The 17,437-nt window shown below is 38.7% G+C and overlaps 1 protein-coding gene across 1 annotated transcript; it reads left to right on the top strand.

Annotated features, from left to right (window-relative positions):
* The first annotated feature begins 157 nt into the window (after positions 1-157).
* LOC113105426 (ATP-sensitive inward rectifier potassium channel 10-like) lies at positions 158-14,400 on the top strand. Its single transcript, XM_026266485.1, has 6 exons — positions 158-754; positions 5,234-5,593; positions 5,700-5,911; positions 6,462-6,593; positions 6,690-6,867; positions 13,735-14,400. Exons 2-6 carry the CDS (start codon positions 5,236-5,238, stop codon positions 14,133-14,135), a joined length of 1,281 nt encoding a protein of 426 aa, XP_026122270.1. The 5' UTR covers positions 158-754; positions 5,234-5,235; the 3' UTR covers positions 14,136-14,400.
* The last annotated feature ends 3,037 nt before the right edge of the window (positions 14,401-17,437 follow it).

Raw genomic sequence — 17,437 nt, 5'->3', positions numbered from 1 at the left:
CATCCGAGGTCGTATTTATAAATAATGTATGTGTCCTCCGAACAACAGCAACATACAGTTTCTTCATTTCGACATATTTAAATAAAGCAGAAAGTTTACAAAGGCCGAGGAGCGGAGGAGCTCAACAAGGGCTCTATTTACAGACGGAGACACGGGGGGCGGAGGAGGACCGATGAATTAATGAATTAAACTGTGCTGAGGCGCTCGAAGTACGGATTTCATCAACAATGAAAGGCAGGACTCAGACGAGAGGAGAAAGTTTTCAGATAGTGCTGCGAACAAAACTTATTGAGGAGTTCCACTTAAGACGAGACAAGAGATAGAAAGAGAGAGAGAGGGATAGAGAGAGAGAAAGGGCATTACATAATAAATCGGTAACATTCGGCCAGCACTGACTGACACTTATTGCTGCTTAGGACACAACTTATTGCTAGGATCTAACCGATTATATATAGGATATATTTTTTTAACTTAACATATTTTGTATGTTTGCATAATTATTTAGGCTGGACTTTTAAAATCGTATTAACTGTGTGAAATGTGTTTATTTGAGTTATAAACACTATGAGACCGTGTCACTCTTCTGGCGCGGATGCTGTTGATAAAGTTGTCAGGAACGCGCTTCTCTCCGATCTGAACACTTTCACATCCTTCGCCTCAGACTGTCCTCTGATGTGTCCTGAAACTGGAAAACAGCAGTGACTGTTGTGAATCACAAAAAGAGAGAATTCTGCATTCAAGTCCTCGGTAAAAGGTAAGTGTTGAAGTAAACATGTAGCCTAACATCTATGCTGAAGGCCTAGAAGACTGCGTTTATTTCAGATGAAGGAGATTGGTGAAGAAACTCAACCATAAGAATGTCAGTCATCTCTGCAGATTTGAATCCAGCAACATGTGTCATCCTTAAATAAGTCATGAATTCCAAAATGAGTAAGATCCTTGCAGATATGATGTAAGACATCAGGTGCATCTCCACAAGCAGAACATAGGAAGCAAAAACAGATATAATTATTAAATATAGAAATAAGTATTATAGTGAAAATAGGTTGTTCTGATGTGTAGCCTGCAGTTTGATTGCTTAAATATACTGTGACATGTTTAATTAGTAATTAATAATGCGCATATTTAACTGTCAATATTCAGTTGCTTCAGTTTTATTTGAGTTGGTGTCACTCTCAAATAAAAGATGTTTAACATTGAAATGCAAAATACATTTGGAAAAAAGGAAAACGATTGACAGTAAAATGGAACCTGCAAAATATATATATATATTTTTTGCTTGTTGTGTTTTGTTTGCCAAGTATTAGTTTTGTTCCTGTAAAATGCATTTGTCTGCAATAAGTATCATGCACATTTATTACAGTTTTATTTTGATTTATAATGAGAACTTTCAGTTTGTTTAAAGCTTTCAAATTCAACAGTTCACTCTACTTGTCTTTAATGAATGAGCTGTAGAGAAATAATATTTGCTGATGCAGAGATATAAAAGAGGAGGATTATCCGCTGCTATCAAAATAATTTCATAGACTCTGACTGAAACACAGCATCGCGTGGGCATTCTTTTCTTTTTTTGTTCCTTTCAACTGATCTGATATGCTCCCCATGGCTCTTTCTGGCAAACATCAGACCTGGCAAAGTTTTAGCATTTTCTTTTTGAACTTTTCCCTTGCCTTTTCCCCCTTGTTTATTTCAACCTGGTTGTTTTGCAGATCTAAAGCCAGCCAATGAAATAACTGATCTGCCTAGATCAGATAACTGTGCAACAGATTAATTAGAGGTTAAGGAAATGTTGATCTGTTAAGTGGGTCGATTTGTTCGCAGAATGATTTCCTGAGCACGTTAAAATAGAAAAGTCAAGTACGTTCTACTGCGACTGAGAGAATTGCATTGGATCCGGTGAATAGAGGAAAGTAAAAGTTGCTCATCCACAGAATACTGATGAGAGAGTTTTAATATCGGACTGTTTTCTGTCTCTCTCTCCATGTCATTCCTTCCTTTCTCTCTCTCTCTGTGTTTCTCTCACTCTCTCTCACTCTCACACACACACACACATGCAGTGTTGTATTTTTCAATGGTGGCTTTTGTCTCTTTCATCTCATTTCTAAACAAAAGGATTCTTGTGTATACAGGACAGCGAGTGAGAAAGAAAGACATCGAGGGAGGACAGAAAGTGAGAGAAAGAGTGAGAAAGAAGATGAAGACAATTTGTCAACTTTTGCAGTGGAACAGCATGGCTTCGTTTTTGACGCTCTCTGAGAAATCAATCACTGATAAATGGAAATGATGATAACTTTCCCTTTAAGTAGTTTTGAATTAGTTTGCATGTATTCCTAGTCAAATATTTTATGCACAATGTATATTTGTCTCCAAAACTATGCATTTCAAGCCTTTAAACCAAAGGTCTTTGTGAGCATGAGAAACATACATTGAGTCAAGTGCGTGTCAGCAGTATGTACTGTCTCAGTGTGCACACGTGTGGGCGCGTACTCGCCGGAGTTCAGAGGTCAGCTGTGTGTACACTCTGCTTATAACACGTGCCCTGCGAGGAACGCCTCCTCCATCTCTGCCGGCTTTAGTATTCAGAGCACAGAGATCCAGACAGATACCTATTCATTCTCTCAGTGTGAGTCCAGAGAGAGAGAGCGAGGTCAGAGAGGGGAGAGCGTATCACATCTCCCTGGTACTCATTCATTTCATTTATTTTATTTGGTGCGGAAGGCAGAAGCTGAGTGAGACTAAACTACCACTTAGACGTTTAAACAAGAATGCAGAGGGAGAGAAGAGAGCGAGATTGAATAGAGTCACCCTTGAAAGCGATTCCTTGTGGAACGTAGTTAACATATCGGTTCTTAGTTATGTTTTCAAGTTGCTGTTTTGTCCTAAAATTCACAAATGAGTCAATTGTTTGACATCCTAGAAGATGGATAGCACCTTATCATCAGTGATCCTGTCAGAATTTAATGAGGCACATTAAATCAATACGTATGGTTTCAAAGCAGCTTTACAGAAAATCATGATGTTAATGTTTATACTTTCTTAATATCACGTGTTTATAGTCACATTTAGCGGATTAGAGCTAAGTAAAAATATATTATACATTTTGCAACAATACAAGCAATCAATAAATTGAGATTTGTTATGTAGAGCATGAGAACTGGGCGATAATATAGTTACATTTTGCATCACAATAAAGATGAAATGTTTGAGCTCATATTGAGAGTTTTTTGGTGAATTGGAGCACAGTTTGGGTCAATGTTGAGATTTCGTCATTTTGTTGTTGTAGGAGAAACACTTTTCTTCATCCTTGTCTCAGTTTCTTTGAATAAGCTGGTGTTTGGTGAATTTTTAGGGGATGTACGAAGTCAGTTCTCCTCAGGTTCACAGAGGAACCACAGAAAAACAAGCATTTTCAACACTACATCTAGTCATTTCAAACTGTACAAACGCTTTCTTCTGACAAATGTTTTGCTTGAAATCCTTTTGCCATCCTTTTTTTTTTTGCTTGCCCATACAAAAGAAGTCACTGGTTTCCAAAGTTATTTGGTTCCCAATGTTCTTCAAAATATCTTTTGTGGTCCACTGAAGAAAGCAAGTCTTTATGTATTCTTATGATAGTTGCTATTTAGTTATCTGTACTGATAATTCATTGGTCTACGATATCAGACTATAAAACCGTTATTGGTTCTTGAATAGAGTATGATTGTGTAATGAAGTTTTATTCCAAGACCATTTTGGATAAACAGTGTCAGAAAATTCAGTTTTTTGAGCATGATCGCTGTACTTTTTCTAGCTAATGTGTGGTTTGCATACACAAAAGGTTTGAACTAAAGCTGTATGGGAAGGGAGTGAATTAGTGATTGAAAAAACTGTCCAAGCGGCATCTACAACACACAGTTTATAAAGGTGAAGGATTAAGAAGCGTCATCCTCAATGTAACAGAGGAATGCAGAGAATATGGAAAACATTGTGGTGTTCTTTTCATCTCTGATTCCTTCCTGGGGTTTTGTGTTTTTGGATGGTGAATAAGTCCCCCTTTTCAGCGCTCACCCGGGCCAACCGAGCACGGCATGTGAGTTGGTCAGCGTTGACGACTAGCCTTTAAATGAGAAAGGGCAGCTGCTTCCACGGTGTGAATGAGGGGCATTTAATGCACTTGGGCAGCTGGAGGGTCTGAATGTAGTGTCAAAAAAGAGTAACGGACCACCAGGATCGCCCCCAAAACTGGCCCTGTACCCCTTCCTGGCACACACAAACCTCCAGAGAGAAGGATGCTCGATAAAGATCGCTGTGAAAGCTACTTTCCCCATTTCAGCTTTTATAGAAATCTGTTTTAAATACTGCTGAGAGTCGCTAATGTGTCCCTAATGTGGCTCTCTTTACTTGAACGATGTACGTCTTTCAGATAGAGCTCAGACAGAGATAGAGCCCTCTCTCTTCCCATGTGCCATTTCTTCTAAAATGCTACGAGACGACCTAGATTTTTACAGAAGGCGATAAGGGGACAGGTTTTTCACACAGAGGGCTAACTGCTGGATGGGTTATTTCATTAAAAAGAACTTCTATTTATGTCAGAGTAACAAGATACTAGTAGTTTGTGTAACCTAAACTGTCACCTGTATGAGTCCCATCTGATAACATCCACTGCTGGCCAGAAACAAAATGAGGGAAATAAGTGGAATTATTAGCAAAATAATAAATGGAAATGTGCTGCTGCAATTGTCACTCCAAAACCTGAACACTTAAACAAAAAGATGTCCAGGTTTTCATGTTTCAGTGTTTGGTCATAATTGAACACTAACCCAATTGCAGTCTGTATCTTGTCTACTTAGCAAACAGTCTAATGTGCTCAAAGCTTCAACTAGAGTTTTGGATGAAGAAAGCCTGGTCACCTGTGCATTTTAGAAACTGCATTTTGAACACAAACAACTACATCAGTGTATGGGTTTTAATGTTGAAATTATTTATGAAGCTCTTAGTTCAAAATCTCTGTTTGCAGATTTGACATCTGAAATAGTGCAAATATCACAGTTTCATTGTAATCAACCAATATTAGCTAATTTAGTTAAGATATTATATGTTTTACAAATAGCAATATATTTTTTTAATTCTTTTTTATTTCCCATGATCTGTGTACATGCATGTTTTAAATTAAGGGTAGCCAACCCTGAATCCCTGGAACTCAAGTCTGCAGGAAGGTAAAATATATTTAAACTATCTCTCTCTTCCCTTCTAGCTATGACCTCAGCCACGCCCCCTTCCTCCCGTAGCTCCTCCCCTCAGAAGGTCTGTCACACCCAGACACAGACAGATGTTCTAAAGCCACTCCTAGGTGGAGGAGGCGGGGCTTCAACAGGAAACGGACCTGCGGCATTGAGACGCCGTCGACGGGTGCTATCTAAAGATGGGCGGAGCAATGTACGCATCGAACACGTCAGCGGCCGAGGGACGCTTTACCTTCGTGACCTGTGGACGACCTTTCTGGACATGCAGTGGCGCTACAAGCTTTTCCTGTTTTCCGCAACCTTCGCTGGCACCTGGTTTGTCTTTGGAGTGCTGTGGTACTTGGTGGCACTCGTGCATGGAGATTTGCTAGGTGAGGAGGGAAGGAGATGTTCTTCAACATGACCTGGATATTTATTTTCATAAATATTGCAAACCTGTTATTTCCATGTCTTTGTTTCTTGTCCTTTTCTCACCAGAATTTGACCCTCCGTCCAACCACACGCCGTGTGTGATGCAGGTCCAAACCCTAACTGGAGCATTCCTTTTCTCCCTGGAATCACAAACTACGATCGGTTATGGCTTTCGATGCATCACTGAGGAATGCCCACTTGCAATTATCCTGCTTATTGTCCAGCTTGTCATCACAATGGTGATGGAGATCTTCATCACTGGAACCTTCCTTGCCAAGGTACAACTAAAACTAAATTAATTTGGGTAAAACTTTGCTACAGCACGTAGCAAGTGTACAGTTGCAATAATTATTATTTCTGGTTATTTTAATATCTTAACATCATGTGTCTATTTTGGCGGAAAACCTGACATTGGCCTGTTTATATGCACTTCAAGTTTGGGAAGAAGACTGGCAAATGTTGAGTTCCTAAATGTTTAAGTGATCCAAACTCACAGAAAATACAGAGTCGGAGTTTGTGTGGAGCAGCATTTGCTGTGAACTGCTCTTTTCTGTCCTGCTTTGCGACACTGAAAACACTAGATGATCCATCATGAGCTGCCCACGTGTAAATGAAGACAGTGCCAAGCCGCATATTTTTATTTAAATAAATTGTAGCCTTTGCAAGTTGATATTCGTAATAAATGGTTTTTTGGGTTTTATTAAACATGCAGCTGTACTGGAACTGGATTGAACTGGAACAATATCTGATTAAGAAAATATATGTTTGTGACCTGCACACTTCTCTCTGATCCAATAAGGCATTTATGTTTTTATCTGGGGTTTGTAGGTAGCACGGCCGAAGAAACGTGGTGAGACGGTGAAGTTTAGTCAGCATGCGGTGGTTGCCAATCACGAGGGCCGACCTTGTCTCATGATCCGTGTCGCTAACATGCGTAAGAGCCTCCTTTTGGGCTGCCAGGTAAACACATCTGGTGAAATAACATTAAATTTTATATTCACTTCCGATGTAGCATATGTGCAACTCATCATATGTCCAATTCCTGGGGTTCCTCAGGTAACAGGTAAGCTTCTGCAGACGTCGCTGACTAAAGAAGGTGAGACGGTGCGTCTGGATCAGAGAAATGTAGCCTTCCAAGTGGACACGTCCAGTGACAGCCCCTTCCTCATCCTGCCCCTCACTTTCTACCACGTGATAGATGACAGCAGCCCACTGCGGGCTTGGGCTGCCAAAGGTACGGAAGACTAGGAGAACTAACAGGATAAATGCAACAATAAAATGATGGAATTCCAAAATGGAGCCTGAAAGCCTTAAGCCTTGAATCATCCCATTCAAGAAAAAATATTCAATACTTTCTACTGTAAGTTGAACTTCTATCATTGGAGCTCAACTGGAAGAGCATAGTGCTGGCTGTGCCAAGGTCTTGGGTCAAGCATCTGCCAAATGGTAAATGTAAAACAGAACAGGCACAGTTTCAACTGGTGCAACCTTAGGTGTCTTGCTCTGTTGGCTCATGGATCATTCCTTTCAGTGAATGAACCAGCAACCATCTGCTTACCAGCCTTAAGCTTGACCTACTAAACAACACTACTCCATCTCAGCACAGTTTGAACCCATCACATCACAGGAACTTTTAGATTACTGTAGCTATAACAGTACAGCATAGTGCTAAAGTCATGGTCATGGGTTCGATTCCCAAAGAATGCGTTCCTTACGAATTAAATGCATGACACTGTGTATCGTGAGCACAATATAATTAGCTTTTGATAAAAGCGCCTGCCAATGCATGTGGGTTTGATTCCTAGGGAATTGAACCAATGAGCAAGTGTACCAAGAATGCAATAATTAGCTTTTGGTAAAAGCATCTGTCAAATGCATGTTAGTTCTTCGCACATAGCTTGTGTGAGTGATTGCGTGAGAGTGCAGAGATGGCGCTGGCTATGGTGGCAGACGAAGACTGTCAGTAAGATACACCTGAGAACAGGGACAGCGTGGTTGGGCACTGACCCCTGTGGCTCCAGCAGAGTTGCTCTAAGGATAGAGTGCTACACGAGAGAAACGTGAAACAGCAGTGTGGGGAGAGGTGTCAAAGATACCGGAGAAGCTCTGTTTCAGAGCAGAGGTCACGCTGCAGGCAGAAGGTGCAGGGAGTTCTGGCACTTTGAGAACACACTGGTGCCCTGTTTCCACTGACACTTCACACCTGAATCAAGTGCGTGTAGATGGCCAAAGTGGCTCAATTTATGTTTCCATTTTACCTCTCCTTGATTAATCATGAGGGTAAATGGGAATTGGATTTGTACATTTACTGTTGCTTATGCAAAACTTTCTGTCATGATTCTAGGGTGTTTGGGAAGCTTGCTAGAGCTAAAGTGTTCTGGGTTGTTGCTTGCTGGTCCACAACAAAATGTAATGATGGGTTTGTGTATTTATAAGTTAATCGCAAATGAACACTACCACAGTCTTGTAACTATCAGTGGGAAAAACTTATGAACTTGGGATTTTCTTTGAGCAATAAGTTTCGGATGTGAGAATGTGTCTTTGACTCATCATCTGTGAATTTGTGGAGGACAGCTGTTGTCCCACCAGTCCTTGCTTCTACCAAAACAGCAACACTTATCAGAAGTAATCATCCAACCAATAGCCAATGTAGCTTGCTTTTTCAATGCTTCTATAATTATTTATTGAGGTACCACACAATTCACGGATTATGAGACTTAAGGCCCGTTCATACCAAGAACGACACAGGGAAACAATATTGTTGGAATCACTTTCCGAAAGATTTTTCCCAGCCAATAAGATTCAAAGCTGCTGTCACATGATTTAGAATTTAAAGCGGTAGATGAGCGTGCACTTAGAATAAACAGATGAAATCGTTCGCTGGTGTGGGCGCTAATATCGTTATCTTTATAGTTATTGATTTTGGTGTGAATGGGCCTTAAATGCAAACATATCTCCTCTCGTCCATCAAGCGCTCATTTGCGAGTCAAAATCAGAGCCACAAGGCTGGTCTGTTTTAGTGGTTTTAAAGGATTTTGAGTGCTTGACACTGGTCAGACGGGAAGACCAGCATAAAATGTTTTTCAGCAAGGACTCCTGGTGTCAGGATTGGAATTGTGAATCATAGAAATGCTTTGTGGGAAAGACTGCAAAAGTTTAATTGAATATTGGGAGGTTAAAGAACAGAAGCAGATTTCACATTCTCAATTAAATTTTAGTGTGAATTGTAGAAAATTGAATAAAAACTTAGTTGAGGTGGGGGCATGTTTACAGGAACTTGGAGTTTCTATTATTGGCAGATGAGCTGCATCTATTGTCCTCTTCCTCCTTTCATCTCATTTTCTCTCTGTTAGCCCACATTCACTTTCTCTGTAGACGTAGCTTTCCCTCTTTCTTTTATAAATACTCTCTCTTTGGCTGGAATGCGTGTATGAGAGCGTGCCAGAGCGTCTCATTAGAGGCACAAAGCAGCCCAGTTCCTGGTGCTGACACGCAGGTCGTGGATCCAGTTACGGTCCCAGTCTCTACCCCATCGAGGGCCCAAAACTATCAGACCCTCCGGTCCCCGCTTTTGCACTTGATTCACTGAATGTGACTCTCATCTCGCACGTCTATGAGTTTTTCCTATACGTGCATATCCTTGTGTATCCGTTCTTCTCTCGTCTCAATGCTTCTGTCTCATGGTGTTTGTAGTCTAGCCAGATCGCCCGGTGTAATTGACTGTAGTCGGATTATACGGTATAAGGTTATATTTAATAGACCCCACTTATGCCTAATGTTACCTAATCCAAATGAAATTCATGATGACTTCCCGTTTCATTGCGTTCTTCCAGAAATGACTCTGATTTGTATGTTGACCGTTACATTTTTCTTTAAAAACCTGAATATGAAGTAGAAATAGCTATTCAGGTTGCTCCAATGGAAGCACATTTGCATATGAATGAAGAAACTGGCACGGACCGTAAAAACGTGTCCGAAAGCGTGCCAGTGCATTACAGTGTGAATCTGTATGTGCCTGAGTGGCTGTGTGTAAACGTACGTGTATGGACGGGTGCCAGTGCACCAGTGTGTGTGAATCTACAGTAAAAAACTTAAACACACAGTGTGCCAGTCTGCTGAATGTGGCATTGTGTTTGCGTAAGAGACTGAGAAGAAGAGACGCCAAGTGTTAACTCAGAGTCAGCATATAGCTATATGAACCACCAAACAAAATGTTCTCTCATAAATGTGTGTTTGTATATGTGTTTGACTCAAACTAGGGCTGCAAGATATATCAAAATAAAATATTATGTTAGGGCTGAATGCACTCATCACATCGTGAATGCTGCGATTTAATTGAATAGATACATAGTTTTAACATCTTGGTGAGCTTTTGTTAATTTACTGAGAATCAAGCTGCTGTGAGATGCTGAAACACTGTATTGTAATGTACACACGTGTAATTGAACACAGTGCCTATTTACTCTGAAACCAGAAGCGCATATTTATTTGCAATCAAGCCATAAAAATCAGATCACAATATATATTGCAGAACAACAAAATATTTGTCAATTGTTACAGTACTTCAAAACATGCCATATCAACTTTACTCCTATGTTTACATATTCATATATATACAGTATTGTTCAAAATAATAGCAGTACAATGTGACTAACCAGAATAATCAAGGTTTTTAGTATATTTTTTTATTGCTACGTGGCAAACAAGTTACCAGTAGGTTCAGTAGATTCTCAGAAAACAAATGAGACCCAGCATTCATGATATGCACGCTCTTAAGGCTGTGCAATTGGGCAATTAGTTGAATTAGTTGAAAGGGGTGTGTTCAAAAAAATAGCAGTGTGGCATTCAATCACTGAGGTCATCAATTTTGTGAAGAAACAGGTGTGAATCAGGTGGCCCCTATTTAAGGATGAAGCCAACACTTGTTGAACATGCATTTGAAAGCTGAGGAAAATGGGTCGTTCAAGACATTGTTCAGAAGAACAGTGTACTTTGATTAAAAAGTTGATTAGAGAGGGGAAAACCTATAAAGAGGTGCAAAAAATGATAGGCTGTTCAGCTAAAATGATCTCCAATGCCTTAAAATGGAGAGCAAAACCAGAGAGACGTGGAAGAAAACGGAAGACAACCATCAAAATGGATAGAAGAATAACCAGAATGGCAAAGGCTCAGCCAATGATCACCTCCAGGATGATCAAAGACAGTCTGGAGTTACCTGTAAGTACTGTGACAGTTAGAAGACGTCTGTGTGAAGCTAATCTATTTTCAAGAATCCCCCGCAAAGTCCCTCTGTTAAAAAAAAGGCATGTGCAGAAGAGGTTACAATTTGCCAAAGAACACATCAACTGGCCTAAAGAGAAATGGAGGAACATTTTGTGGACTGATGAGAGTAAAATTGTTCTTTTTGGGTCCAAGGGCCACAGGCAGTTTGTGAGACGACCCCCAAACTCTGAATTCAAGCCACAGTACACAGTGAAGACAGTGAAGCATGGAGGTGCAAGCATCATGATATGGGCATGTTTCTCCTACTATGGTGTTGGGCCTATTTATCGCATACCAGGGATCATGGATCAGTTTGCATATGTTAAAATACTTGAAGAGGTCATGTTGCCCTATGCTGAAGAGGACATGCCCTTGAAATGGTTGTTTCAACAAGACAATGACCCAAAACACACTAGTAAACGGGCAAAGTCTTGGTTCCAAACCAACAAAATTAATGTTATGGAGTGGCCAGCCCAATCTCCAGACCTTAATCCAATTGAGAACTTGTGGGGTGATATCAAAAATGCTGTTTCTGAAGCAAAACCAAGAAATGTGAATGAATTGTGGAATGTTGTTAAAGAATCATGGAGTGGAATAACAGCTGAGAGGTGCCACAAGTTGGTTGACTCCATGCCACACAGATGTCAAGCAGTTTTAAAAAACTGTGGTCATACAACTAAATATTAGTTTAGTGATTCACAGGATTGCTAAATCCCAGAAAAAAAAAAATGTTTGTACAAAATAGTTTTGAGTTTGTACAGTCAAAGGTAGACACTGCTATTTTTTGAACACACCCCTTTCAACTAATTGCCCAATTGCACAGCCTTAAGAGCGTGCATATCATGAATGCTGGGTCTTGTTTGTTTTCTGACAATCTACTGAACCTACTGGTAACTTGTTTGCCACGTAGCAATAAAAAATATACTAAAAACCTTGATTATTCTGGTTAGTCACATTGTACTGCTATTATTTTGAACAAGACTGTATATATATATATATATATAAACTGTAAAAGAAGTAATGATTTCATTCCTTTATTCAACCTATATGTGATGGGGATATGAAGATGTACCAGATAGTAGGACTGACCCATATATAAGTAGGCTATCTGGTTTCCTGAAACACATTAAAGACACAGTGAGAGGCCACATCAGATCTGTCCGCTAGTAAACACAGACATCCCCTGAGGCTCTGTTCTGTCATGGTCAGTGTGTGAACGACAACAAAGAACATCTTCACATGCTGATAATTAATACATGTCAGTGTATTCGCATTAATTAGCCAGTGAGCTTTAAATTCATCAGAATTTATGATTTGCATACACTGTTTCTAAAATGTTTTGAATGCTTACTCTCCGAATTCTTACTCTCCGAATGTCATTGCATTAGGAAATATCCCACAATTTATCATCTGTTGTTTTAGCATTAACAATAAAATAAATGATATTAAACTAAATATTTAATAATGTAATGCAGTCAGCTTCTAAGTGTGACTCAAGTGTCCAGTTACTTTTTGGGGGCACTGTAAAGCATTGTGAGCATGATCTTGTGTCTGTGGGTTATGAAACCCCATGTTTTTTGCTCGCAGAATGCAGAACTGGCTCTGGGTTAAAGTAGAGACTGTTTTCACAGATGACGGTCTCTCGCTCTGAATGTGGGATGTTGATGCAGGTGTGTGTGCGATTTTAAGTGTGTGTGTGTGTGTGTGTGTCAGTGGGTGAATGGCATGTTTACGACTGAAGGCATTTAGATTTCTGCTGGTATGAGCCATAAGTTTCCTAACATACCAACACATCATTTTTACATCATTTATTGATTGTCTTACTGTCTGAATTGTTAAACTATCTGTTTTATGTAAAGTGTGTATACAGTATGGTGTTACGTTTTATTGTAGGGGACAAATGTTTTGAAAAATTCGTAGATGTCTTTCTTAACTCTAGAATTAGAATCAGAATCAATATTTGATTTATTCACCAACTGTGCACAAAAATGCAAGTAATTTGCTAAAGTTTCCAGGTACTTACATAAAATAGAAAAAAGTTAATAAAAAATAAACGTAATATCACATTATTTTATTTTATTTATTAATTTTTGCATTATGAGTAAGTTTCAGTAATTTTCTGTGTATATTTGATTTGAGTTATTTTAGTGCATCAAGTTTAACTGTAAATGAGAAATTTTATTTTAGATTATTTCAATTAATGCTTCTTTTATTTCAAGTTTTTATTTATTTATTTCTTTTATTTCAAGTTTTTCACCATGGTTTCAGTTATAGTTAACGAAAACAACCTTGCATAATATACATGAAAAAAAATTAAATAAGTATAAATAAGGTAGAAAAATGTAAAAGTATATTAAAAGTAATATACATCTAAATGGAGTAAGGAGAAGGCTTAAAGGGTTACTCCTCCCCAAAATGAAAGTGTTGTAATTATTCACTTACCCCCATGTCGTTCCAAACCCATAAAAGCTTTGTTCATCTTCTCGAACACAATTTAAGATATTTTGGATAAAAACTGGGTGAGTGACATGGAGAGACACAGAGGAGACTGTTGACAAAAGAATTGTTGAATAAAGTCATTATTTTTGTTTTATTCGCATTGGAACGACACCAGGGTACGTGAAATATCCAAATTCTATTCAATAGGAGAATGTAAATGAAAATAGACAAGCTACAAAAAGTCTTTTTGATATGACACACTAGGTTTGCTTTTATTCAAGCATGAATGAGATTTGAGAATTTCTCCAATTTTATTCGCCATACTGAATGAAAGTTTGCAACAAAATGGGATGAATTATGTTATCCACTACTAAATCTCTTCCATCTGTTTCTCTATAAGGTGGCGGGTGGACGGATCCGGAGCTGGCTGACTTTGAGCTGCTTGTGATCATGAGTGCTACTGTGGAGCCGACCTCAGCCACCTGCCAAGTCCGAACCTCCTACCTGCCCGACGAGATCCTGTGGGGCTACGAGTTTCCTCCCGTCGTCTCCCTCTCCCCCTCCGGAAAGTATGTAGCTGATTTTGCCTTCTTTGACAAGGTTGCCAAGACCAAGACCCCACCCCTTTTTAAACAAGCTCCGCCTCCAAGCACCCAGTCGCCCCAACAACAAGGCAATGGCAGTGGAGTCCAAGGGGTGGATCTGGAGAAGATACGATTGGAGGAGAGCTACCGGGAGGAAAGGGGGCGGGACAAGGGGCGTGTCCGAGACCAGCTCAGCGTCCGCATTAGTAACGTCTAGAGAGCGGAAAACCCAGATGAATGAGTGAACGGGGGATCAGATGGAGATAAATTGCTTGAGTACTTATTTGATTCAGTGTTAGCCAACTTTTTTTTTATGATGCCACTAGGCTTACCTGTTTTACTAGGTAGGGTGCCAGTAGAGTTGGCTAGCGCTGAAATGCACTGGCGTACAAGCATGAAATAGAGAAGATAAAGACAGAGCAGCTATGTTCGGAAAAGCACACTAGCATACTACATTTCCTGTTTCTGCAGTATTTGTGAACCTGGAGCACAAAACCAGTCTTAAGTCGCTGGGGTGTATTTGTAGCAATAAGAAAAAAATACACTGTATGGGTCAAAATTATTGATTTTTATTTTCAAAATCATTAGGATATTAAGTAAAGGTCATGAACCATGAAGATATTTAGTAAATTGTATACTGTAAGTATATCAAAACTTAATTTTTGATTAGTAATATGCATTGCTTAGAACTTCATTTTGACAACTTTAAAGGTGATTTTCTCATTATTTAGATTTTCTTGCACACTCAGATTCCAGATTTTCAAATAGTTGTATGTCGGACAAATATTGACCTTTTTGACTGGTTTTGTGGTCCAGGGTCACATATAGTATGTCTACTGTGCATAGCATGCAATTTTTCTGTACGCACACAAAACACACAGATGATCTACTATGGCAAAATAGCTGGAAAAACATGGCTTTCCCTACATTTTTGGCAAACTTCAAATCACTGCAATTTATAATCACAAAGAGCACTATGGCGATAAAGCACCAACAACTATTCACACAGATTATTATGATTACAAGTAAAACATTTTGACGTTCGCACATAATAATCACATAATCAGCTCTATATGCATGATTTTTCTGACATAGTAAACTTGCTCGATAGCTCACCCGGTACAGCATTACACTTGCCATGCGAAGCAAAGAGTCTTCTGAAATATGACTAATGATAACAGTTGCTTTTGTTAACACTATCGGTTACATTTAGGGTTGAATTTATTATAGATGGTACGTTATTTTCATACAAGATCCTTAAAAAATAGTATGCTATAGGTCAGTGTGCTAGTGTTTCATTCCGGATATAGCTGGAGTCTGTAAATGAGAAATACTGTAAACTACTAAACTATTAGACCATGTGGAATCAAATGATGATTCAACATAGATCTGCTGCTTTATTCATGACAAAACAGCAAGGGACGCTCATGTGATGGAGCTGCTCACTAGGAAGGACTACTTCACCTCCTTGTGGCCAAGAAAAGCAGTGCCACAGAATTTGAGACACTTTGAGAAGAACAACTATTCTGTAAACTCTGATGGACAATACCTGATTTTATAAACACATGGATATTGATTTATTTTTGCAGAAGGATTATGGATTACAATGCACTGAAGGGTTGCTTGTCATCATCATATTTAAACCACTGTACTGTAGTTAATGATAGAGCAAAGGTACAACATTTAGAGTCTTATTAAGAGACTGCGTTGGATGGGATTTGTATCTATCTTTGTGTCTAACAGTGCCAGTATAGAGCTATTTTGGGTAAAGATCTAGTTTTTTTTCCCTATAGTTGATCTTTTGTCACTGGAATAAACATAATAATGTTTGTTAACAATACTAAAAGCACTTTAACTCAAGGAGGAGGCTTTATTGTGGAGATTTTGTTTGGATCCAAGTTAACTGTACATGGCCTTTTATATATGAAGATAATGACAAAGAGTGAAAGAATGTATTTTGAATTATAGAAATTGTAAAGTGCCTATGAATCAACAACAACAATAATAATAATAATAAATAAGAGCTGTTTGTTAAGTCAAGTTACTATTGTGCATGTATGGTGTTAGTGGTAGTCAAAAAACTCCCCATTACACAAATTATTGAGTAGAAATGTGATTAGTTTTATAAAATTAAATTAATGAGAGATCAGTTGTAAGCTTTTTAGCTTGCAAGTGATAAACCACCTATGAGACATTATTATAATTATTATTATTATTATTATTATTATTCAGATGGTTTGTGTTGTTGAAAAAAAAAATTAAGAATGAATTCGGTTTTATCTTTAGCACATTTTGCCTGTCTTCGACTGCGGCTGTAAGGATACATCTGTTTTTATGAATTTCCTTTTGTGTTTAGACACTTTTTCATAACTGGACTTCCACTTTACCTGCTAATGATCTCAAATGACTGTTTTTAATAAACGAGGAGTTTTGAAACAGCTGCACAATGGTTTTATCAGTGTGTTCAGTCACAGCTTTGTAACACCTGGGGTGATTTCTGAGTGTTAAAAACACCCGGGGTTTATTCCCTGATTCCCAGCATCATGAAAATGAGAGATGACATCGCGATGCCGACGAAATCGGAAGTCATGGCGTTTTTCATACTCTTTTAGAAAAATGGCATAAAAGTGACACTGGGATGTAAACGCTGTCAATGTGTACACTTAAGAGTCCTAATATATCTCCTTTAAGGTAATATGAACTTTTAAAGTACTAATATGTAGCTTTTGTACCTTATGGTACTGCCCTAATGATGGCTTGATAGATGTAGATGGGTAGCGAGATGTGATATTATATTGTGGTGCATTAATTGTACAGTAAGAGTTTCCATATGACATCATTTTCATAGAGTTACATACAGAAAAAGTACTGAACCTGAGTCACATGTTCGAGAAAGAGGGAAACAAAATTACCAGAACAGGAAGATTTATTTTTTGAGAGTGAAAGTCATTTGGTCTCATTCTGTTTAAGACATTTACTACAACAGATCTTGCAGGTAAGAATTTATGCTCGGCTGTAATGAGAGATATGCGAACACATGCATATTTGGTTTCATTTGAAGTCACAGTGAAATAGACTGAGTTGTTTCATAACTGCAGCGTGTGACCAACTGTTTCTGAATGTGTGTCTGCACTTTTGCAATTCTGGATTTGACAAGTAATTTGCACTTTTGACCATGTTTTGTGTGTGTGTGTGTGTGTGTGCATCAAAGTTGAAATGAATGGTTAAAGTGTTCCCTGGTTAAGAAGGTTTAACTGAACACCCACAAACACAAACACATACAGTAATCGGTCCTTTTCTATTAAGTTGCACTTCACAGATAAACGTAAGACTGAGGCTGTAGTGGAAAACAAAACAAAATATTAGTGAGCAAAGTTAGTCTAAGCAGTTTGTTGAGATGGTATTATCTATTAGTTTATTAATAAGCCGTTGGTTTGATGCTTTCTGTATGTAAACCTTACATTTTCTTTTCTGTTTCTTTCCTGTTTTCAGCCTGCAGGTGCTCAACAGGAAACTCAT

This window comes from Carassius auratus, chromosome 7 (assembly GCF_003368295.1).
Source record: "Carassius auratus strain Wakin chromosome 7, ASM336829v1, whole genome shotgun sequence".
Lineage (NCBI taxonomy): Eukaryota > Metazoa > Chordata > Actinopteri > Cypriniformes > Cyprinidae > Carassius > Carassius auratus.
Note: the sequence above shows the minus strand (reverse complement) of the source record. Positions and strands in the feature narration are given on the sequence as shown.